At 41.4% G+C, this 25776-nt stretch overlaps 1 protein-coding gene and 1 pseudogene across 1 annotated transcript in view; one reads left to right on the forward strand and one right to left on the reverse strand.

Annotated features, from left to right (window-relative positions):
- The window catches only part of LOC102434849, a 68442-nt pseudogene extending 56573 nt beyond the window's left edge, over positions 1-11869 (reverse strand).
- A 10-nt stretch (positions 11870-11879) lies between these two features.
- CUNH11orf53 (chromosome unknown C11orf53 homolog) overlaps positions 11880-25776 on the forward strand; it is a 165208-nt gene continuing 151311 nt past the window's right edge. The window contains exons 1-2 of the mRNA XM_023762982.1: positions 11880-11897; positions 12283-12343. Of these exons, the coding sequence (XP_023618750.1) occupies positions 11880-11897; positions 12283-12343 (79 nt within the window). The remainder of the gene's footprint in view (positions 11898-12282; positions 12344-25776) is intronic.

Consider the following 25776-nt stretch of genomic DNA (forward strand, 5'->3'; position numbering starts at 1 on the left):
GCAACTAGTGAATATATCTTTCCATGAAGATTTTGAGACTTCAAGAGGAGATGTGTCTGCAAATGATACCATCAAGAAAGTGAAAGGACAACACACAGAATGGGAGAAAATATTTGTAAATTACATATTCGAGAAGGGACTTATATTCAGAATATATAAAGAACTCTTAGAGCTCAGTGATAAAAAGATAGATAACACAATTTTAAAATGGACACAGGATCTCAGGAGATATTATTCCAATGAAGATATTCAAATGGTCAGTAAACACATGAAAAGATGTTTAATGTCATTAGTGATCAGAAAAAAATGAAATAGAAAACATAGCAAGATACTACTTTATATCCATTAGGATGTCTGTAATCAAAAAGACAAGTAATAGCAAGTAGCAGTGAGGATGTGGAGAAATTGGTAGTCTCACACACTGCTGGTGGAAATGTCAACTGGTGTAGCACTTTCTAAAAAAGTCTGCCAGTTCCTCAAAATGTTAAACATAGAGTTACCATACGACACAACAATGCCACTCCTAGGTATCTGCCCAAGAGAAAAGAAACCATATTACACACAAAAACTTATGCATAAATATTCCTAGAAGCATTTCTATAATAGTCAAACTGTGGAAATGACCCAAATGCATATCAACTAATAAATGGGTAAATAAAATGAGATATATCCACACAATGAAATATGATTCAGCAATAAATAGTAATGAAATATGATACATACTACACTGTGGATGAACCTTGAAAACAGCATACTAAGTAAAAGAAGCCAGTCACAAAAGATCACATATTTTATGATTCTGTTTATATAAAATATTTAGAACAGAGTCATAGTGCCAGAAATATTTGTAATTGTCTAGGACAGTGATGGCGAACCTTTTGAGCTCGGCGTGTCAGCATTTTGAAAAACCCTAACTTAACTCTGGTGCCGTGTCACATATAGAAATTTTTTGATATTTGCAACCATAGTAAAACAAAGACTTATATTTTTGATACTTATTTCATATATTTAAATGCCATTTAACAAAGAAAAATCAACCCAAAAAATGAGTTCGCGTGTCACCTCTGACACACGTGTCATAGGTTCGCCATCACTGGTCTAGGAATTGGGGGAGATATATGGGAAGGAAAAGGGAGTGACTGCTAATGGGTACAGGTTTTTTGGGGGGTATGATGCTGCGGATATTCTACAAGCCATTTAATTGTACACTTAAAATGGGTGGATTGTATGGCATGTGAATTATATCCCCCAAAATGTATATTTTAAAAACAGAGAACGTGACATGTGAACAATTCAAAACCAGAGTACTGACTGGCATAACAGGTGGGCTCCGCCTGATCCCAATTGTGAGTGAGTAGTAAGAAATGCAGTAAAATTGATATAGCTATGGATATGAATATAGACACAAAAGTAAACACATGTTTTTAAAATATTCTAAGTTATTATTATTGTTGTGACCTTCTGTTTTGATATATATATAGTTGACTCACAAAAAGTTGCAGAAATAGTACAGAGAATTCACCCATACCCTCCTCTCAGCTTCCTCAAAGATAGTATCTCATCTAACCACAGTATCAGACACAGTGTTTCAGTCACCTTCTAGCGTTCCTCCATGTTCTTTGAGACACATTTCTTTGTGGTTGAGAGTTTCCTGTCTGCTTTGTCCCTGCCTTCCAGTTTGCCAAAACAGGATGAAACCTCCTTCACCACCAATACCACAAACTAAACACTGCTTGAAATCCTGAGTTTGTCTCGATGCCCATAAAAGGTAAGTTTTTTTCACCATTAGCCCAGCCTTTTTGGAAATGCCCCCCAGGAAAGCTCAGTCCTGTGGCTGATGCTGCACAGCCTCGCTGGGGTCTGAGAAGTCTCCTGAGCCCACAGCTGACATCTGTGAGCACAGCCTTAAGAGGCAGTGAGAGAGCAGGTGTGAATGAGGGTGTGAAAACTGCACTTAACATTCACCCCAAGAGGGGGAAGTGAGGAATGAGGCTGATGAAATGTCAAGTGAGGAAATAGTAAGTCAGTAACAATGGATGGCCCATGGCAGCCAAACCAGACTAGGGAGCAAACAGGGACAGAATGCAACCCGCAAATGGCTGAAGGCAAAAGGGAAAAAATTAAAAAGCACTGGCTCAAGGGTAATATCTGACTAATTCTGACTTCAAAGCAAAATGCATGAAATGCAAGGAAATATTGAGTCAAGCTGATTTAAATAGGAGAATACAAAATATGAGTGGCCTCCTCAAAGGGAATTTTCAGGGTTCTCTTGCCAAGCTCTCCTGGGGCCCCTGTCCAGCCATCATCTTGTAGATGGCCTTTAAAGTTCAGTTCAAACCCAGGCAACCTAGTATAGTGGTTAAACCAGCCTTTAAAGTCAAACTAACGTGTGCCCCATCTATTCCAACGATGTCCTCTGAAGCTAGTTACTTTCCTGCTGTGAACCTCAGTTTCCTCATCTGTAAAATTGAAATATTGGTAAAAAAGCACCTACCACAGAAAGTGATTGGGAAGACCTATGAGAATAAGCATAGAGAGCACTCAGTATAGTACTAGCTAAATGAATACTGGCTGTAATTCACATGTGACCACTGCTTTTCAGTGAAGAAACAAATCTATCCATGGCTGTGGAAGATCTCAGTTCCTCCAGCTGAGGATGCCCAGTATCCTCCCTGGGCCTATCCTGATTGCTCTCTGACAGCATCATTGAGACAGGAGGAGTGTGCTAGGCTTAGCAGCCTTCACTTCTCCATTGATCTGTCCCCAGCCATTGATGGACTCTAAAGGGCAGTTTAAGAAGTCTTTAAAGGCCTTGCAAGTGTAATCTCAACAACTGCTTAGATGAGGACTACTGGGAGCCAGGAAGAGCAGAGACCTCTTCTCCTTCCCATCTCCCCCAGCCCCTGGGGAGTAGCCACTAGGAAAGGGCTGGAACTGTTTAAATAGGGGGCAGCAGAGATGACATTTAAAGTGGCCACAGGAGGGAGATCCCTGCAAATCACTCTGAGTGCAGAGATTTCAACTTCAAACGGAAAGAGCACAGAGGCTTGACCTTCCGTTATGTCTCCCTGCTCCCTCTCTGCTATTTCCTCACTTCTGTGCTCCCTACAACCAACCAACCAACCAACCAACCAACCAACAAACAAACAAACAAACTCTTCAGCTCTGTTTATATAAAATATTCTGAGGTGATAAGTCCTTGGAGACAGAAATAGGTTGGTGTTTGCTTGGGGGCTGGGGAGTGTGGGGAATAGGGAGAAACTACTTACTGGGTCTGAGGTTTATTCTAAGGTGATGGATATATTTTTTTAAGTAGCTGGAGGTGGTGTTTGCAAAATACAGTAGATGTTCTAAGTACCACTAAATTGTTTCCTCAAAAAGATTAATTTTATGTCATATAAATTTATCTCAATAAATTATTAGGAATTTGCCAGTTATATTTCTGCTATTGATTTCTAGTTTAACTTCGTTGTGGTCTGAGAGCATACTTCATGTGCTTTCTATTGTTTTAAATCTGTTAAAGTCTGTTTTCATAGCTCAGATTTTAGTCTAACTTGTTAAATATTCCATGTGAACTTAAGAAGAATGTGTATTCTGCTGTTGTTGAATGAAGTAATCTATAAATGTTAATTAGATCCAGTTGATTGATGGTACTATTTACTACAAATATATCCTTATTGATGTTCTAAACTCCTGTATTATAGTTGAAATACAAACAAATAATACAATAATAAATCAATAATGCAAGAATAAACTGTTTTGCATACTTACAACTGTAAGCCTGTTGTTGCCCATCCCTGTGTGTATTACTGATAGAGGGGTATTGATGTCTCTGACTACACATTTGTCCATTTCGTTTTGCAGTTCTATCAGTTTGTACTTTAAGCATGTTGATGTTCTGTTGTTAGATACATGCACACGGAAGACAGTACATCTTCCTGGAAAAGTTACCTTTCTGCCTTTCTCTTTATCCCTGATGATTTTCCTTGTTCTGAAGTCAGCTTTAGACATAGGTTCTTATATTAGATACAAAATCAAAGTTCTTTACTTTTTACAAAAGAATAAACTAAAGAAAAATTTACACAGAGAGGTTCAAAACTAAGGAATAATAAAAAGTCAGAACAAACCAAAAATATCTGGTGTAGTCATATCAAAAACCAGACCAAATAGAAATGAAAGTGGAATTCAGTAGAATTCACACTCAATAACTTTAATTGACACAATGTAATTTAATGTAAATAAGGAGGGACACTGTACAATAATAAACATAATATAAAATATGTTTTTCAACTATTAACCTTAAAATATGTAAAGCAAAAGTTGACCCAGTTATAAGAAGACATTAATAGTATTATTAATATTGTTTTCAAAAAAGTTCTAAATTGGTTCCCCCAAAATGGCTAGTATTAGTGATTGTTTTTTCTGCTAAAGAAATATTACACTCCAGAATCCTGGTTCTGTGGCTCCACAGGGTCTATTCTTGAATAGGACCAGGAAGTATTATGCTGGAGCACAAATGGAGAGAGGTAAACCCAAACCAAACACCCAAAGCTGCTCATGTAGGTCAGTGGTAACCTTCTCTGAAGAACCTGTATCATTTAGAACATTTTCCCTGGTAGTGCAATGAAACAAGAAAGATTTCAAATGTTTTTAGGTGAAGACATTCTATATATTAAAAACAAAAAACACCCTGCAAATCTTAAAGCTTTTCTCACCATGCACAGGCAATGTCTTCAAGTCACTTTCATCCACAGGAACAGTCATTTTAACAGTTTAAATGTCCATTCCTGAGTCATAAGAACATAATTTTATATTCGCACCCAGTGTAAACCTGTTTCCTCCTCTGGCTCCAGCCTGCTTCAGCCAGGAACCTGCCAGAGAAGCAAGGACAGCTGGCCTTTCTTGCTCTCTGCACCTAGCCCCCCTCTTTCTCTGCCTCCCTCCCAGGGTGCCCTGGGCCAACAGAGTCAGGGGTTGGAGGGAAGGGATGCAGCAGGAAGAGAAATGAGGGACAGGAAACCTTCTCTTGACTGCATAGACCTAACTGGAAGATGGCTGATGCCCCGCTAGCTGCTTCTCCCTAGGGCACTTTATGGCTTCCTTGGAGACAGTCCCAACGGGGTCCTTGGATTGCAAATGCCCTGACAAGGAAACTGAGGCTCAGAGCAGGCAAGAAACTACTCTTCTCAGCCCAACCTTATCAGGCCTCCTTCCTGGGCCTCAGCTGGTCCTTTTGGGTTCCATGGCTCCTCAGGAAAACCTCTTGCAGGATAAAAAGGGCTCAAGGTTGAGCTCAACCTGTTCCTAAGAAGCACTCACCTGTCCTCACTCTGCTGGGAGTGGAAGAACTCCCAGTGCAGCCCTTCCTGTCCACTTGTGGCCTTGGTGTGCCCTAGCCACAGCTTTCACAGCAGTCCTGTGCCCCGTTCTAGCAGGCCCGTTTCAAGGCGCTTGAGTTCTTCTCTCGAAACACCCTCTCTGGCTTAAGAAGAGACAGAGAGGAATCACTCTCCTTCTCCCCTCCCGGAGGAGGAGTGGGGACAGGAGGTAGAATTCACAGCTCTCCACCATCTCTGTACACAGATGTCTTCTATTGCCTTGGCCTCTACCTTGACCCCTCTAAATGGCCGATAGACTAAGTGTACCCAAATGAGTTTTGTGCCACTGTCTTTGAAAGTCTCGCCTAAGCGGTCTAAACATTCTGTTTTGGGATCTGGAGGTAGTTGGCGTTTTGTTCAGGGCCTTTGAAGCCAGAAAGAGAGTCATTTTAATAATCTGTTACTTGACCATCATTGTTATTAGGCAATGGGACAAATAAATCTAGAAAGAGATCTTTGCCTTAATGAGACTCACTTGCAGAAGCATACATTACCCATCGGTACAGTAATCTCAGGTTTACTCACCTTAACCCCAAGGCACTAGTGTTATGGGGATGCCAGACAGTCATGGCAGCTGGGAAGGGCGATCATTTGCAGGCAAGAGAAGATTCAGTCTTTTCAGCTTTCCTCACATGGAAGCTCATAATTTTGAACAATTGACTAGCATTGTGAATTTACAAAATTCTTTATTCTTCTTTATTTTATCTCATATTAACAGTGAACCCTGTGAGTCTGTGTTATTATCCCAGTGTCTTCCTACAGAGGAAAGAGAGAGAGAGAGAGAGAGAGAGAGAGAGAGAGAGAGAGAGAGAGAGAGATTAGTTGCCTCTCACATGTGCCCTGACAGGGAATCAAACGCTTGGGCCTGAGCCACACTGAGCCAGGACAGAGAACTTGATTCTTGTTTGAGGTTATGCAGCTGGTTTATAGCACAGAGAAACTTGAACTCTTGCCCTCTCTCCAGGACACCACACTGAGTCTAGACTTGTCTGCATATGAGGCTCACAGAGTTGTAGCTTCTTACCAGCAAGTTAAGATGGAGTAGGTTTTCAAAAGGCAACGTTTCAAAAAAGCAAGCTGAACACTCACTCCTGTTAGTCAGCCCTATTATTCAAATGAAGAAGTTCCACTAGGTAACCACATATCTATTTGGAACTGTACACGACAGAGTCTCCCAGATATATGGTTTTCTAGGCATGCATTTGTCATGGTGAGTGCTCTAGCTTGTTTCTGAGATTGGAGATAAGTCTCAGAAAATATTGGTCTAATAAGGAAGAAGCACTAAGCAAAAGGCTCCAGATAGAGAGTACTCCAATTTGTGTTAGACAACAGTTTTGATTAGCTTGTGATTTATCACGTTTAATTTTCAAAACAAATTAAAATATTTCCCTGAATTTTGTGGCAGTCTCCTCGCTGGCTGGAGCAGTTTGGAAGAAATAAGTGGCCTCTCCCCCAAGTGTGGGAGGGAAGCAGGGTGGTATCAACAGTGTGGGATGAGATCACTTGGCTCCCAGATGTGTCCCATAAACACACATGCATGACAAGCTCCATGGCTTTTGCTACTAGTCCATTCAGCCTGGACCTTCTAGTGTCCCCAGCCTAATGCAGGTGAATGACAACCAGGGATCCTTAGCTAAAACACCAGAGCTTGTAGGTATCTATCTATATAAAAGCCTAAGCGACCATCGCAACCGAACAGGCTGCGTGGGGTGACCTGGCTGGCAGGGAGGTTAGTGAGGGGTGACCAAACGACCGAACAGCATGCTGCGTGGGATGACCAGGCTGGCCGGGGAGGCAGTTGGGGGCAACTAGGCTGGCAGAGGGGGGTCAGTTGGGGGTGAGGAGGCCGACAGGCAGAGGCAATTAGGGGTGATCAGGTCGGCAGTGGGGGCAGTTAGGGGCTACCAGGCCTGTGGGAGGGGGCAGTGAGGGGCAATCAGGCCAGCAAGCAGAGGCAGTTAGGGGTGATCAGGCTTGCAGGGGGGGCAGTTAGGGGCAATCAGGCAGGCAGGCAGGTGAGCGGTTAGGAGCCAGCTGTCCTGGATTGCGAGAGGGATGTCCGACTGCCAGTTTAGGCCCCATCCCTGGGATTGGGCCTAAACCAGCAGTCAGACATCCCCCGAGGGGTCCTGGATTGGAAAGGGTGCAGGCTGGGCTGAGGGAACCCCCCTCCCCTGTGCACTAATTTTGTGCACCGGGCCTCTAGTTTTATTATAATGGCACTGTTTGTATTTTATCAAAAACAAAAAACACCATCAATTTGCATATCTAATTTAATTCCAATTAGAGGAAGGGAAACTATAGGGTGAGGCAAAAGTAGGTTTACAATTATTCATATGGAAAATAATACAATAATGAATAAATAATAATACAAGAATACACTCTGTGTTTCACATACTCACAACTATGTAAACTTACTTTTGCCCCACTCTGTGTGTCTAAAAGTTTTAGCTGCCTTGCAGTAAAAAGGAAGAATCTCTTACCCTTTGAGACAGCATGGAGGGACCTGGAGAGTATCATGCTAAGTGAAATAAGTCAATCAGAGAAAAACAAGTAACACATGATCGCACTCATATGTGGAATCTAAGTAACAAAATAAACTGATGAATGGAGTGGATCCAGAGACATGGGAGCATAGAACAGAGTGTGGAATCTCAGAGGGCAGGTGGGGAAGGGTGGGTGGGTGGGAGGTAATCAATCAAAGACCTTGTATGAATATATGCATAAATCATGGACGCAGACAATAGGGTGCTGAAGGCCTGGGGCTGGGAGAGGGGGAGGGGAAGGGGAGGCTGGAGGGGGTTAATGGGAGGAAAAAGGATACATATGTAATACTTTCAACAATAAAGAACTATTAAAAAATAAAAGTTAAAAAAATAAAAGTTTTAGCTGCCTTGAAGCAGAATCATTTTAAAAACACCTTGAAGTAAAAATAAAGGAGCAGTTTGATCCCACAGGTAGTCAGGGAGCTGATTCAGGCCCAACACACATGAGCTGGAGGCAATGGACTAACTGCTCAGGAAAGGGAGTTTCAGGCACTGAGCCTCACAGTCATGCCCTGGGGCTACAGAATCAACTGGGGCTACACCAGTACCCAGCAACCTTTCTCTCTGAGCCTCAGTTGTCTCACCTGCAAAATGGGGCTCCATGCAAATCTAAAACACAGAAATCAGTCACTATTTTATAAGGTCTATTCAGAAGTGTACACTTATAGTTACATGATAGTTTGTCCATTAAATTCTTGGCAGTGAAATGAGTGGAAGGGGAAGTACGTGTGTCTTGCAAGAGGCAGTGGCATGGTGGGGAATAGCTTTGGGGGAGAGCTGCCTGGCTGTGGGTCTTGCTGCAGCCCCTTGTGGCACATGTGAAGCAGCCAGGGAGATCTGGTACCCTCCTCTGTTCCTCAGCTTGATCATCTGTAGAACCTCATAGGGTTGTTGTAAAGATCCAACGAGTTGCAAATATAAATATCAGGACAGAATGTGGCACATGATAGTACTGAGTGGGTACTAGCTAGTATTATTCTCTTTTTCATACACAAAGGTGTACCTGCTGGACCTAACCTGAGGGAGCATATTCAAGGTGGGGCAGAAGGAAAGGGCCAGGCAGAATAGTGTTATCTGGGCTATTCCAGTGAATTCTGCTTATGGCTAAGTATTCAGATTAGAAATCATCAGGATTTAACACCCAGCGATGTGCAGAGGCTATGCTGGGAAACGTGTGTATTAATGTTGACCTTCTCAACAGTCCTCAAGGTACATAGTAAATGTTATTACTCTGTTTGTTTTGTAGGTGAGGAAAGTGAAGATAGAGTAAGTTGTCTAAATCCATGTGGTGACAAAACCCCAAACCCACCTAAGCTTCAAAGACCTGCAGTTGTTATTTAAATGGGCTGCTCTTCTCTGCATGCCCTGCACTGGGCCAGGCACTCTGCTGGACACTCTCCTTTCTACTGTCTCTCGGCCTCACTGCCCTGCAGAATGGGCATTACCATGATCACCTCCACTTCTTTCCTCAGAGCTGAGCCAAGTCCCCCTCTACTTCCTGCCATATAGTCCTTTCTGGCAACAGTGCGGTGGGAAGTATTTGACATTTTTTGGAATAGGAGTTGAGATGGCATTGCCGACAAGACTCGGATATATTATTTTCCAACCATGCCAAGTGGCACTCTGGCACCTCGTTTTGAGTAATGAGCCTCATTCTGCCTAGAAGGATGACTCATTGCCTGTCAGTGGAACTAGTGAGGCTTGCTGACTGCAGCCTAAAGCACCTGGAGCCAGTCCAGGGACCCTCTCTCATTAGTGCCAAGGAGACACCCACTCTTCCCTCCCCATATGAATGCGACTCAGAGCTGAGAGTCCTACCACGTCTTCTAACCACCACCTGCCCTGCCTGAGAAGGCAAAGCCCAGGAGAGATGCAGGCAGGGCCTAATTACCCTAACTAATGGCCTGTCACAGCACTAAAGACCGTGAAATCTTCACCTAGGGGTGGGTGCCCAGGCTTGCATATTTATTTTTAATTATGACACCTCATAAAGTTACAAGGAGTTGGAATTTCCCTTGTGGTCACATTTAGGAATCCCAAATCACATTGCATTTTGTTTATTTGGGGTAAGTCTTCTCCCTAGTTGTGCTCCCGGATGGGGCTGACCATTTGTGGTCATCACACATCTCGTGTTTGCTTGACTGCACCAAGAAGCAGCCTGCTACAATCACTGGTCATTTGGATCTGTTTAAAAGATTCAAAAGGAAAGGGTGTTATGGCAGAAGATGAGGGTGCAGGGATGAGATCTGCAATCAACCTGCATGGACATCTGATGGTCCCCTTAGTTCACTGGCCCTCAGGTTTCAAAAGTAGTTTTTAAACCAAAGCTACTATAGATGATTTCTAAGGATTATGAGATAATCTAATCTATCCTCTGACTCAAGAAACATCCACATGTGAGCCTTGCCAAGAGAAAGCTATTCTGTTTAATTCTCTGCAGAGAGAAATGAGTCCCAGCCTCTCCCTTCCCGGCATCCCAAGGAGAGACATTCCTGGAGTTGATAAGCTTTCTCATAACCAACGTGCTTTCTTGAACATTCTCTTCTTAGCACCCTTTCGACAACATTATCTGTGGTTTTAAGAAAGTCCAAGTCTATTATCAGAAACCTGTCCCTTGGGGTTTTCTTATAGTCAAACTAGAGGCCCAGTGCACGAAATTGTACACTCCGGGGTGGAAGTTCCCTCAACCCAGCCTGTGCCCTCTTGCAGTCTGGGAGCCCTCAGGGGATGTCCGACTACCGTGGAGGCAGGAGAGGCTCCCACCACCGCTGCTGAGGTTGCCTGCCATGAGCCCAGCTTCTGGCTGAGTGGCACTCCCCCTGAGGGAGTCCACTTTTCACCAGGGGGCAGCTCCTGCATTGAGCGTCTGCCCCATCATGGTCAGTGCACATCATAGAGAATAGTCATTCCACTGTCAGGCTGAAACTGGCTCTCCGACATTCCCCGAGGGGCCCCGGATTGCCAGAGGGTGCAGACCAGGTGGAGGGACCCCACCAGTGCACGATTGAGGCTGGGGAGGAACGTGGGAGGTTGGCCAGCTGGGGAGGGACCTTGGGAGGGATCCAAGGCATGTCCAGTCTGTCCTGCTCAGTCCCGATTGGCCAGACCCCAGCAGCAAGCTAACCTGCTGGTGGTCAGTGCATGTCATAGTGAGAGGTTGAGCGGCCTTAGCATATCATTAGCATATTATGCCTTGATTGATTGAATGGCCAACTGGATGACCGGACACTTAGCATATTAGGCTTTTATTATATAGGATTCTCCTGACTTGAGCCTTCTCCTGGTCTGTTGTCACTTTTGTTATTTAAGTATTCTCCTTGATCCAGAAGATTCTTAGGCCTTGTTTCCCATAAGGTACCACCCTGGGTTGAGTTAAATGGAACATTTCGTTTGGGGCTAGAGGGCACTGAACTCTATCCTGCAGTCAATGGGAAGGCATCTGAATTGTAACTGGCTCCTTCACAGCCCTTCCTGGCTTAGATAGAGGTCAAGGGTCCAGAGTCCTGCAAGGGAGAAGCTCAAAGGGATAGAGCTACTATTCTGTCTAGATGTTTGTTTGGAAAGAGATACTGGTGCAAATTAGCCAAGGCTGGTGCCCACCACCCCTCACCTAACCCTCCTGTAGGATATGTTCAGGGAATTCATATAGATTAGTCCAAGTCCAAAATGATCAGGAAGGTAAAGCTGGTGCCAAACATACTAACAACCCATTTGAGACCCAAGGGTGATTCGTTTCCCTCTTTCTTGAGCTGATCATACTTCTCTTCTATTAGAACTGAGGGTTGTCTCTTTGTAAATGTCTATGGATGCCCATCTTTCCCCTCAAAGTCATGGTCACAATACCTTTCATAAATATGTGCCTACCTTATTGCTTCTTCCGGTACCTTCTCCATTTTTTGTTAAATCCTTTATCTTTGTGATCACTTCATTCTGGACAATACCCATTTACACGAACATGCCAAGGGGTTATGGGGTAGGTTTGGGGTCGCTTTGCCATGCAGATTATTTAGGAAAAGCAACATGAGAGCCCTTTGGGAAATTCTCGCATGTAACTAATTCAGAAAGTAATATCCTGTTTTGTCTGCACTCTGTACTAGTCCTCATGTGTCCTGTAGAGGAATCCTGGGGTTTCTCCTCACTGGCTGAAAGATCAACAAAGCACTGGCTCCCAGCCCTACCCTAGAGCCATCCTGAAAAATTACACTAAAACAAAGTGTTCTCAAAACCAAACTAAAAACAAAACCTTCAAGGTCTTACTAGCTGCTGCTTTCCAGTCTTGGAGCAGAAATTTCAATTTTTGTATGAAGGACAAGCCTTTATATGAAGAGTAGTTAGCTCGAAAACTTTTCATTTAAAAGGGTCCTCTTTCAACTTTACTTTCAAGAGCTCTTCAGAATACTGACTACCAGTATCAAGCAGGTGAGCAAAAATATGACAAAATCCACTACCAGGTCAGTACGAGTTTTTAAAAGAATTTTAGTTCTGTTAATCATAACAGTGTGTTTATCTGCCCATTGAAAAATAGCAACATGCATATGTGTGAGGTTTCTCTCCTGTTCAGCCTGCACTGTTGTCTGCAATCCCTGGGAAAGCATATTGATCATGGATGCCTTTGCAGGAATTTTCTTTTCTACACTCTGTCCTTGACAGGTGTCCTCCACCTTCAGATTGCAAATCACTGTGACTCAGAAGAAACAGCATGGGTACAGTGTCTTATAGTTCTTCTAGGTTTGCTTTTTGTTTTGTCAAAGAACAGAATTCCCTGTGATATCTGTAGAAAACGATTACGATTTGGTGAAAGTTGTGTGACACTGTATCTGCTTCTTTCTGTTTCAATGATCCTGTCTCCTCAAAGGGTGGACCCTTTGAAGGTCTCTTCTGTCATCAAATAATCTTTTTATAGGATCTGCAGCTTAGCGCCTTCTAGAGTACTGGAGTTTCTCCTCCTAGAGTTAATACTCCAGAAAAAGGAGTTATCTGGACTTAAAAAGAAAGAAGCAAACAAAAAAACCAGCCCTAGCAGGTTTGCTTCAGAGGATAGACTCCACTCACGGACTCTGAAGTGTCCCGGGTTTGATTCTGGTCAGGGCATGTACCTTGGAGGCAGGCTGGATCTCCGACCCTGGCCCAAGCCTGCATGCGGGAGGCAACCAATCGATGTATCTCTCTCTCTCTCTCTCTCTCTCTCTCTCTCCCTGTTCCTTCTACTCTCTCTAAAAATCAATGGAAAAGTGTCATTGGAGTTCAGAGAAGAGGAATGGTCCTCTCCCCAGATGAGATCTGGGTAGGCTCACAATAGAAACAATGATTGAGTTGGGCCTTGAAAGATGAGAAAATTTGCACACTTCTTTAAACCCCATGCCTGCTATGTTTGTGGCTTGGGTCCAGAAATTGGAGTTCGAGGAAAGTAGTAATAAAATGGCTTTCACTTAATCATGGAAGGCTTTTCAATAGAGGATGGGTGAAGAAATCTTTGAAAGAGGGTAAAAGTCACATCCCTTTTACCAGATAAATTAATTACAGTAATGAGCTTCCAGATTCTATGTTAGTCTCAAGGAATCAAGTTCCAGTCGATCTGAATACCCTGACTTCCCCTGGCACAGGTTGACTTGTGTCCCCTCAGATTCATATGGTGAGGCACTAACTCCCAGCACCTCAAAATGTGAGCTGGAGGCATGAGCAACTAAAGTTAAATGTGAACGCTATAGGGAGAAAGATCTTGGCATTTGGTTTTCTGGACTAGATAAAGAAAAGTTAAAATTTCTGCCTGGTGTTGTCTTTGATGGAGCTGATCCTTAAGACCAAGCTATCAGAATGATGAGCCTAGCCCTAGAAGCAAATGGAAAACTGAATAGGTCCTATTCTTGAAGGTTAAAATAGACTTGTTAGAAAAAGAACTGAGGAAATAGAAATCTAAATTATCTAAAAACAATATAAGGTGAGAGCCGATTTCAGAGGAAGAACACCGGCTAGAAGATGGATCAGAATCTAGCCAATCCCATGTGACTGAAGCCAAAACAGCTTTAAAGTTACATGAGAAGAGTGATGAACAACTAAAGATAGCATTTAAAAAGATGTGAATGAAAATCCTCAAGTTTAGGAAAATATAAAACTATTTTCACAAGAACTGAAGCATGTGAGTGAATGAAAGAAAGAGTGAAATTAACAAACAAGTGTAAAGCATGTGCATCAAATATTCTACATAAGACAACTCAGATCAAGCCTATGTTTCATGCAGAGCCTATGAAGAAGATAATATATATGAAGAAGATAAAAATAAATATTTGAAGATCATATCAAAACTATCTCAAGGAAGGAAGTGTCTTGAAAATCAAACGCTGCAAATATTGAAAAGGAACTTCAAAAGCTTAAATTTTAAAAAAATGACTGACCTGTGACAAGTAAATGTAACAAGATATCGCAAGGAGAGGGAAAAAACAGCTTAGAGATAGAGGAGAAATGCCTCAAGAGATGAAAAACTGAGCTCTGCTCCTGCGTAAGAAAGATAAGACAATGCAGAAGAAATGCAAAAATATAGGTGTCCTTTGAAAGACCAAATTATTGCCATTAATAGTGAAGCTCATCATATGTGCTAATACTTCAAATGCTAATAATAGGTAAAGAAAGTGCACACAGTGGACTAATATTAACTGAAGCAAAACATTTGTATGCATTCAGAAAGAGGATTCAAGGATATAGTCATCCAGTTATAGCATTTGGCCAGACTCAGCAGACCAGTCCTTAGGATTAACAGATCACCAAAGCAGGAGCCATGCTCATCTGGGATGGCTCAGGTACCCAGCATTCAAAGTACCTGGTGTGGACCTAATGCTCCCTCCACAACATCCAGATCCCTGATGATGGTCTCTCCATGCTGTCAACCTAATCCTCAACTAGTTCTTGCTCCAGATGGGTAAGATAGAGCTCACCCTACTGCTCATGACTCTGGTCACCTCTCTGCACCAGCCTGATGCAAGTTTTAGTGTGCCTCCTGTTGATGGTGTCCAGTGGAAAGGATACTAAAATGCTCTTGGAAATGTATGTCCTTCAGGCCCATCATTCCCATCGGGAATTGGAGCAGCTTGCCAGGTTGCCTTCCTTCATGTTGGTATTCTAGGCAGGTGTCCCATGCTGAAAATTGATTATGAGGGCAATTCATGAAGGAAATGGGTTTTTCCCATTCCTCCAGTAAACCTACCTGGGGAACATTCTGGATCACTCCATCCTCTAGTAGCACCAAGGAACGTCTGTTATAGAGGTGCCCTTGTCATGGTTCCACTATTTCCTCCTGAAAGGAGAGAGAACATGTTTTGCTGATTCCATTTTCAAGTGAGATTTCATACATATATTATTGATTTCAGAGAAGAAGGGAGAGGGAGAGAGAGATAGAAACATCAATGATGAGAGATAATCATTGATCGGCTGCCTCCTGCATGCCCCACACTGGGGATCAAGCCCACAACCCAGACATGTGCTCTGACTGGGAATCAAATCTGACCTCCTGGTTCATAGGTCGATGCTCAACCACATAGCCACGCTGGCCAGACTCAAGTGAGATTTCTTGTAAAAATCTAGGAGTAGGGAAGAAAGTTTCTGTCTTTTTTCTAGGATTACTTTGAACTCTTCTTTTGTTAGTTTTGCTATTTTTAAGTGATTGCACCTTTGTTCAAATTGAAACAATGGAATTATAAATCACAGGGTAGTATTTCTGTGAGTGGAGATTATTCATAAATTATGATCTTGTGAATAAATTATTTCCGTTTTACTATACTCCTTAAGTAATGTAAATATTGTATTTCTTTGATTAATCAGTCCACCATAGCATAAGTGATAAGAATTTTACGTGGGCAGTTCAGAAATCAGACACATTTGAAACTATAAAGACTATTTTTGTTTGCCAAGAACTGTATTTAATATATTTATGGGGGAAATGGAAAAGCAGCTTGAAGTTTACATAGATAAATTATACTTTGTTTTAAATAAACAAATATTAATTATATCCTTCTCCCCTTAACAATAAAGGACAGGGACGTTCCTTTCATATCTTTGGCATTCGTGTATTTCATAGTAGATACGAGGACCTCAAAAAACATCTAATGAATGAAAAAAATGAATGAATTGATAAATTAATTTTGCTTAGTTGTTCGTATTTTTATCATCTCTATCTCTCTTTATCTCATTGTAAATATACTATAAAAACAATTTCCCAAGTTCTGAGATGCAGCACTTAGAATTTTCCTGGTAGATTTGTGAGCAAGACCAGTTTGCTGAAGAATTCAGAGTTTGAGTTAGTGTATCATTGAGCTTTATAGGGCAGAATTATGTATCATATGTATCAAATATACTATAAAAACAATTTCCCAAGTTCTGAGATGCAGCACTTAGAATTTTCCTGGTAGATTTGTGAGCAAGACCAGTTTGTTCATTCTGAGTTTCTCAGTCTTAAACTTTGCTGCTGGGAGTGCATGATGGTTGACACTACTAATCTGTTTTAAGACTGCTGGGTAATAATTACCAGGCTACCGTTTAATAAATGTCAGTACCAGACCCTGTGTGCCAGACACTGTGCTAACCATCTTACATGTATTAACTTACCTAATTTTCATAAACTCTAGAAGACAAGTGCTCTTATTTTCTCTTTTCTAATCTTAAGAGACAAAAATGTTAAATTACTGGGCAGTAAGCGAACAAGTCCTGCAATCTCTCTCTCTCTCTCTCTCTCTCTCTCTCTCTCTCTCTCTCACACACACACACACACACACACACACATCTCTAAAGCTTAAGCTCTTGCTCATTGTGCTATATCCATCTTTGTAACAAGGGAAAACACAGGTTCAAAGAACATAATGTCCTGTGCATACAAAGTACATGTTGTATGTAATCACCAACCAAAAGACCTACATGTTCAATATAATTATTTAATAGCACTTATGGCCATTGGCCAAGCCATGTATTCTCCTTTGTCTTAATTTCCATTCTGACTCATGGTCCTAGTCATTTATTAAAATGAACATAATTCTGCCCTATAAAGCTCAATGATACACTAACTCAAACTCTGAATTCTTCAGGATGAATTACTAACTTGTCTAACCCTAAAAACGATATCTTCCAAAAGGATTGCCAAACCCCATTACCAACGATATCTTTTAGTTTAAAGCCATTATTGATTAATTCTAGAAAATATTCAAGAAATTTAAACCAAGATTCTCTAGAAGAACAATGAATTGATGCTGCATCCCTTAAGGGTATCATAAATTTCAATGTGGAACGTTTCAATATTGCATTCTTACTTGACCCCACACCAAATAAGAAGTTCAGATGAGTTTCCAGGTGTCATGTAAGGAGAGACTTAAGAAACCTGCAGAAGTGTTTTTCTCTTCCTCAGCATTATGTGTTTTACCATGTAGCAGACACTGTGGAATAAACTTAATTGTTATTGTAAAGTTGTTCTCATCATTGATTGATTATAATTTCTCTGGAAGTGTTAAGTTCTAGAATGTAGACAGAGAATAAGTTAATTTTAAAGAGAGAAGTACAAATCACAGGGGAAGTCAGTTGTTTGCAGTTTTCTCTAATCAGTGTTTCTTTGCTAAGAGCTAACTACCAGCAATCAAGAAGTCTACAGCTTTAGATCCTGTCACTTTCCCAAATAAAATTAACTCCTGGTCTACTAGCTGATGGATAATAAAGTGTTCTAAGCAGGACATTTTTTTAAATGAAAGAAAAAAGGAACTGGAATCTCAGCAAAACAGAACAATTTGTTTGTCCTAATTAAGAATTTACTGCCACAAAACAACAAGAATTGAATATTGGAGTTTGATGTTTTGGAAATTAACATTAGCTCTTATGAAAGGGCTAAGATTGAATCTTACAAATCACATGAATCTTTCTAGAAATCTTTTGAGTGCAAGAGAGAGGTAGAATTAATGTTAAAGTAGCTTAATATTAGCACTGTCATTTCTTCCCAGATTAATTCTTTCTTAAACACATTGTTGTATAAGATCCAGGAAACTGCCTGTCCAGGCAGTATCCATGTGCAGCAATAGCTTGAGGCTGGATCTCTGGGCATAATTACTTGCTCTCTTTCCAAGTGCTGGAGGGAGGCAGGACCTGAACTGAAACAGAGGCTGCCAAGCCATGCAGAGCCCAGGGTAGTGAGTCTGCCATGAAGCCACTGGAGAGACAGGGAAATGGATGCCCTGTCAGAATGCTGATAACCCCAGCCTGTTTCATGGATGCTGATAGAAGACCCTGGCCATCTTTCCATTTCTATCCCTCCTTGCTAAAATCCTTTTAACTAACTGTTACTGCTCATCCCCTGGGGGTGGGGGGGGAAGATGCACTAAATTAGGAAATGTGAGGAAAATTACGAACATCCTAGAAATTTTATAAAGTTTTATTTTTAAAATTCTGAACTTCCACTTGAAAGAATACTCAGTAACCTAGTTCAGACCCTTAAATGCCAGCCTATAGATTTAAGCACAATAGACATTAAGCACATAGCTTTTGGGAGACAGTTCTCCATGGGGCTCTTGCATGTCTATACATCTTGCACTTAGAGGCATTGACTACCCTTAGTTCTGGACTATCTTTTAAAGGGTATGTATATAGCAAGCTGCCTGTGAAAAATGTCTCTCTTCAAAGGGCAGAAATGCTTACTGCCCATTAAAAAAATTATAACTATGTATGCTGACAATGTTAACTAGACTTATTGTGGTGACCATTTTGCAATATATCAAATTATTATATTGCACACCTGAAACTAATGTAATATTACATGTCAATTATAACCTTAATTTATAACAAGTGTGAGAAAAATAAATCCTCTAGAACAGCGGTTCTCAACCTGTGGGTCGAGACTCCTTTGGGGGTCGAATGACCCTTTCACAGGGGTCTCCTGAGACCATCGGAAAACACATATATAATTACATATTGTTTTTGTGATTAATCACTATGCTTTAATTATGTTCAATTTATAACAATGAAATTGGGGGTCACCACAACATGAGGAACTGTATTAAAGGGTCACGACATTAGGAAGGTTGAGAACCATTGCTCTAGAAGATTAGTTGATGAAACAGGAATTTTTAGAGGTGAAAAAGACAGGCTTAGGAAATTTTAGAAATTAAGGGGACCATGGTGGAAGCACAGGACTGCAGAGTAGCAGAAGGTCTATTTCCATAGAATAGGGAAGCTGAAAAGCTGCAACAGGTACATTTCCATAGAATGAGGGAGCTGGAACAGCAAAAGGTCGATATTTACAAAATAAAGAGAAGGAAGCCCTTCATCCAGAAGGAGAAGAAGAAAGCCCAAAGGGAATAGGAAAACAATAAGGAAGGAGGGGGGAGAACTTCACAAGTCCCATGTGAGGTCCTACCTTTGAGCCCAAAATTTACTATAGTAACCAGTCTAAGGGAATAGTGACCAATCAGAGGGGATATCAAGGCACAAAGATCTACAGCTTTTATAATCCATAGGGAAAAGGAACTCAGTGGGACTCTTTCTCCCTCCCCAGGTGGGAGTCTGTACTTGTTCTTCAATAAATTTCCACCTTTGCCATGCCATCTTTCGTCCATGGATTTATTCTTTGACTCTGATGGACAAAGAACCCAGGAACCATCCTGCCCAGGGGAACACCGTGTGTTCCAATCCAAAAATCCCACTTCATGGAGAAAACCTCCTTAGAAGAACCTTCTACATGACCCTGGTTGAGTGCAGGCTTGGGAGCATGGTAACACAGATAAGGAGGATTCCTATGAGCCTGCATTTTGCAAATATTAGTCACATGCTATATCTTTTAATCGCTAATACTATTAAAAAGAGATACAGGTTCCCTTAAGTCCAGGTTTCTCCCCTATGTTGAAACCTACTGTATGCACTGGCATCTGCTTGGTCCCATCTGCATTACTCCCATGGGGCTTGAGCAAAGGAAAGTGGTGCAAGTATGCAGATGCTCATGCCACTGACCATGTCATCTCCAACCCAGAAGTTTCATGTCTCCTACCAGCATCCATGAAACTTGCAGGTTAACGTGTTAGGTTAAAATCTCGGACCTTTCTAGTTCTTGGCAATAGCACAGTTGCTGGTACCCAGAAGTTGCTGAATAAATGTCAGTGACCTCTCTTAGGTTGCACTCCAGAAGCACTGGTATTGTCTGCTATTTCTAGGGTCACTCCTTAGTCAACCTCCCAGTGTGGTCCTTTCCTCTCCTTGCTGCACAGGCTGGTCGTTTGGGTGATTCCAGTTAAGGAAGTCACCTGCTTCTTCAGCCCTCCAGCTTTCTCCACTCTGCAGGGTTTCTTGCCCTCCTCCAGGTTCCTCGGGCTTCACTTAAGAGAATTCCTATGATTATGTTTAATGCCATCCATATCTGGCCCCTGGAGAATCTTCTAGTTTCCAGATTCGCTGTCCCCAGTTCTTCTGCCCCCAAATCCAGGGGGAACGTTTCATGCAGCTATTGCACCGCGCTCTTCTCTGCCATGACGTCAGCTTTCCTGTCTGAGACACAGAGCTGCTCTCCCCAGGCGACAGCTTGCATTAACACTCCTCCACCCCTCCTTCCTTTTTCCTTAGTATTATTTGTTTAGTAGCAAGTCTTTCCCATTAGCCTTTAAGCAATTTGGGGAGCAGGGCATCATATTTCTTTCCATATACCCTTTATAGTCTAGTGCATTTACAAATAATAGACAATCACTAATTAAAATGAATTTTAATTTTACCTGTAATAGTGCTGCCATATAAAATCACTAATGCCTTTCACCCTCACAAGAGAAAGAGGAGGGACATTTTGTCACATAGGCCATTTCCTCTCCCTTGCCGTCACTGTTGCTATTTTTAAATACCCTATTGCATAGGCTACTTTGGTCAGAGCTAGAAAAGATGGCTTCATGACCTCAGTGCTATTCTGAGGGTGACTGACGGGAGTGAAGTCCCCAGATGGAAGGTACTGGAGAGCTGAGTGACGCTGGAAGAAGTGCACTGGTCATTGGAGAAAGGAGGTAACCAAGGTCATCTAGGAGCCCCCAGTGAGGAGCTTTAAAATACATTTCTGGGAATGCGGACAGTAGAACCAGATTTCAATAACGGGGAAAGTTCTAGGGTCATTGTTAATTCCTATAGGGCAGGGACAATAGGGATGGCGCAACTGAAGAAGGCCTTATTTCATTTAGCTTTTAGAAAGTTTCTCTAGGGTGGCAGGGAAATGATCCTGGAGCAGGAGGGTCCTTTAGGGAACCCCAATGCCCTCCGATGTGCTCTCACCCTTCCCCACTCTTTCCATTCAAAATGGAAGATTCACCAGGCCCAGCAAGTCCGAAACCTGCTACTGCAGACTTTCTCGCTAAGAGAGTTTCAGTCTACAGGAGAGAAGAAATCGGGCCTTGGGAGAACAGCTGTTCCTTCCACGGCACTCCTTTCCACATGTTGGTCATGAACACAGGGCGTGCACAGCATCTTCATTTTATTTTCTGATGTGCCTGGCACAAATGCCAAAGACAGCTACAAGTAATTGCTCTCCGAGCTCCAGTGAACTAGAACATCTTCATTTAAGTCATGCATAACCTGGAATTTTTTTTTTTTATGGAGAGAAAGATGACTTTATGTGGTCGTTGCTAGGCAGCCAGGCTCTCAGGGAGCTTCAACATACATGCAGCTCTGCTGAATCTCAGCAGGAAGCCACGCTGTGCTCTTTAAAAAGCTCTCCTTATGCAACCCTTGCAGTCTTGAACAGCATCCAAAAATGTAAGCCTCTCTTACTTGTTTTTAACTACCCCCCATTCCCACAGCCCATTAACCAGTGATAAACCAGGAGATGATTTGTGTTACCCAATCTCTTGCCTCATGGAGGACGTTGAGGCAGCCTAATCTTTGGGCAGAACTCCAGTGAATATACTGCAAGAAATAAAAATTGTAAAGCTGTTCATTTATTGCTTCATAGGTATCTAGAGAAATTTTGGGAAGTACAGAGAAGTATAAGGCAATTAATAAAAATATAATAATCCCACAACTCAGAACAATCAATGGTAATTATGGTGCTATTTCCTCCTGTAAAGATATATAACAAAATTAGGATTACTATATACTCGGGGATTTAACACAATGCCTAACAAATAGTAGGCACTTAGACTCAATAAATAATTTTAATGAGCACATGAGCATATTCCATTTTATGTCAATTTTTCAATGATTATTGCATAGATATTTTCACATTATTAAAGATGTTTTAATGTTTAATATTTTGTAACATACATATTATAAATCATGTGTCTATTTTTAGCTAACCTACTACTATTAGGCATTTATTTTTTTCCTATTTTTAACTAGTTTAAGCAATGCTGTCATGTAGAGCCTTTAATAAGTCTATGGCCATTTTTCAGATTTCTTTAGAACAGATTCCTAAAAGTAGAGTTATTTGAACAAAAGGTATAAATTCTATTAAATTTCTTAATAGTTATTATCAAAGTGCTTTAAAAATATTAATAATAATTTAAATTTCCATCATAGGCTACAATTCCTGAATCACTGCACCTTAATTAGCACAATATGTTGACATTTTTTAACTGTCAATTTTGTTGACATTTTACTTTACAAAGATAATTTGTTGTTGGACATTGACATCTTATTTTGATTTTGTATTAAATATTTGTTTACATTTAGTGACCATTTACACTCATTCCTTTGTGAATTGTGAATAACTGGCCTTTGGATTTTGGATTTTTTTTCCCTGGTAGGGAAGTGACTACACAAAGGCATGGATACTAGGGGACGGGGCCATGAAGCCCCTTTCAAATCTGTCATAACCAGCTCAAATTAGCTTGAGACTCTTTGAGACTTTAGTATCACCTACCTCAAGGGTATAAAAATACTGAAACTTAAAAAGCCCAAAGTATTTCTTTTTAGATATTTGCCAAGGCATTTTGTGTCCCCCATTCCACCACCTCAATGGAGGGGGCAGGGACAGAAGGAGTTTTCCCGTCATTCAGCCAAGTGAGAGTGAGGGTTCCATGAACACTACTCAGAGAGTCTGACATGTGTCCCCTGGAGTTTGAGGAACACAGGTTCTGAGAAACTGGGCCTACAAGCTGCCTGAGGAGACCAGCCTCACCTTGACTGTATGCCTCCTACTTGGGAAAGACAGTGCATCTCACTGACCAGATGGGGGTCACTGGGTGGTGTTCTGACCCCTCCCCAAGATGACAGCTTGGAGAGGTGATGTGCAGACAATGGAAGGGGCAGGCTACCAGGTACGGAGAGGCTGAGGGAAGAATGAGAAGTGTCTTGCAGAAGAAAATGACAGTGCATGTTAAGAAACTAGTGTCTGAGAGCTTCCCATGAAAGATACAATCACCTTTAGAGAGGAAGAAGGAGCACCGATGGCACCATCACTTGGCTCTCTTTCTCCCCTGTCTGTAGCAGTGGAGGAGCCAGGCAGTAAATCTAAGAGCAGAGGAACAAGGTCCCCAACAGCTAAGAAGCTGATGGCCTTCTTTGCCCCATTACTTAGTTTGTTTTTGTTGATTTGTTTTTTGTTTTGGGGGCTTTTGGTTTTTTTGGGGGGGGCGGGGTGCCGCAGAGGGGAGAGAAGAGAAGATACAATTTTAAATGAAACTAGAGAGTTTTAATTTCACACTACACTGGACATTATAATCACAAAATGAAAGTGTTCTTATCATTAAAGTAACCAAGATGCATTTTTAAAAATCCAATGTAACTGGAAACTTATAAAACCTTTCAATTCTTTGTTTTCATCCAAAGAATGGGAAAGAACTAGACCACCAAGCCAGGAGACAAGGGTCAGCAATGAGGAAGAATAAGGTTATTCTCTGCCTGTACTGTCATGAACTCAATCAAATAGCTGGGAGAAGCATTTCATTTCTCTCCCATTTTTAAAAACGTTCTTAGCTATTCTAATTTGTTTCTTTTTCTAGACTAACTCTAAATTTCTTAGAAAATTTCTAATTGGGATTTTTATTGGAGTAGACCTGAACTTTTAATTTAGAGAGAAGTTACTTCTCCACAATATATATGTTACCCTTTGGAAGATGGTACCTCTCCTTTTATTCAATCATTTTTGAATCCCAGTAAGCTTTAATAATGGTCATCTTTATTATATCATATACAATTATTGTTTTAATCCTTTGAATTTTATGGTTTGTTTTTAATGATGTTTCTGTTGTTGCTACTATAAATAAAATATTTTTTCTTTCATGTCTTAAAACTGGCTATTGAGTTTTAAATTAAATATACTAGTAGTAATTTGTGTGCTTAAATTTTAATCAACAACTTTACTAAATTTTTATTAATTTTAAGAATCCATTGGTTAACTATCTTCCATTTCATAGGTTTTTAGTTAAATTGTCTGCAAATAATAGTGTGTATGTCTTTTCATGTTATAGCTTTTGTTTCTGCTTTGCATTTTACTGCATTGTGAAAAAATAGAAAACATTATCAATGGTGACATAGATCAGGTAGGTCTTGTTCTTTATTTTAACTGCAATTTTTTCTAGTGTTTCAACCTAGAGAATGATATTGGCTATTATCTTTAGAAGATGTCCTTTGTGTGTTAAGGAAGTAACTTGTTATTCCTTCTTTTACAAAAATTAGGTCAAAAATGGGTATCTAAACCTTTCTCCTAAAGGCCTTCAGTTAACGATATTTTAAAGCTTCCAGTGAATGACATTTCAGTACCCCAAGTAGCATCTCTTTCCAGGGCTTAAACATTCTGGTTAAGCATAATTCAAATTTATGTTATAAATTAAGCCAATATGCTTATGTTTTGCCTGAAATAAAGACACAAACCATTGTCAGCTCTTATAGATGTTAAGATCTACATAGAATTAATACATTGATCAATAGGACTCATCATCGTTAGTGTTGCATATATGTTCAATTTTTTAGAATAGGAGATGTAATAGATTTTTAGAAATCCCATAATTATAACTATAGCAGTCAATATTTTCTGCACTTGTGAGCATTTAGGAAAGAATAAGGTATTAGAAGAAGCTAATATGCACTCATTGAGATTAACATGTCATATTAACCAACCTAATTTTTTATAAAGTTATTAAATTTACTAGAGGCCCAGTGCACAGATTCATACACTAGTGGGGTCCCTCGGCCTGGCCTGCACCCTCTCTCAATCTGGGACTGCTCAGGGAATGTCAGAAGCCCAGTGCATGGGTTTGGCCCGATCCCTGCAGGCCAGACCAAGGGACCCCACCAGTGCACAAATCTGTGCACCAGGCCTCTAGTATGCATATAAGATCTTTGGCTAATCTCTTCCCACCATCCCCCTCCCCTTCCCTCTGAGATTCATCAGTTTCTTCCATGTCTCCATGTCTGTGCACTGAGCATCTGCCCCCTGGTGGTTAGTGTGTGTCCTAGCTACTGGTGGGACAGTTGAACGGTTGAGTGGTTGCTTAGGCTTTTATATATTACTAGAGGCCCAGTGCATGAATTTGTGCACGGATGGGGTCCTGCCACCCCCACCCCCATCAGGGCCGATCGGGCCGGGCTGGCTAGGGGGAGGGGACACTGGGGGTTGGCCTACCAGGTTGGCCCCAATTGGGGTGGGGGTGCTGATCGGGGGCAGGGCTGGCCGGGAGGAGGAGCCTCGGGTGATTGGTGGGCCAGCCCCGGCCCCTGGTTGAACTCACAGTTGAACTCCCTGTTGAGGGGGAAATTTGCATATTAGCCTTTTATTATATAGGATAAGTAGGGGAATTTGGTAGAGAGAGTGAACCTTGGTTTCATGACTACAGTGGGGCCTTGACTTACGAGTTTAATTCATTCCGTGACGGAGCTCATAACGCAAATTACTGGTATGTCAAGTCAAAAGTGAACGAGTGAGACAC

Source organism: Myotis lucifugus, unplaced genomic scaffold, assembly GCF_000147115.1.
Source record: "Myotis lucifugus unplaced genomic scaffold, Myoluc2.0 scaffold_270, whole genome shotgun sequence".
Classification (NCBI taxonomy): domain Eukaryota; kingdom Metazoa; phylum Chordata; class Mammalia; order Chiroptera; family Vespertilionidae; genus Myotis; species Myotis lucifugus.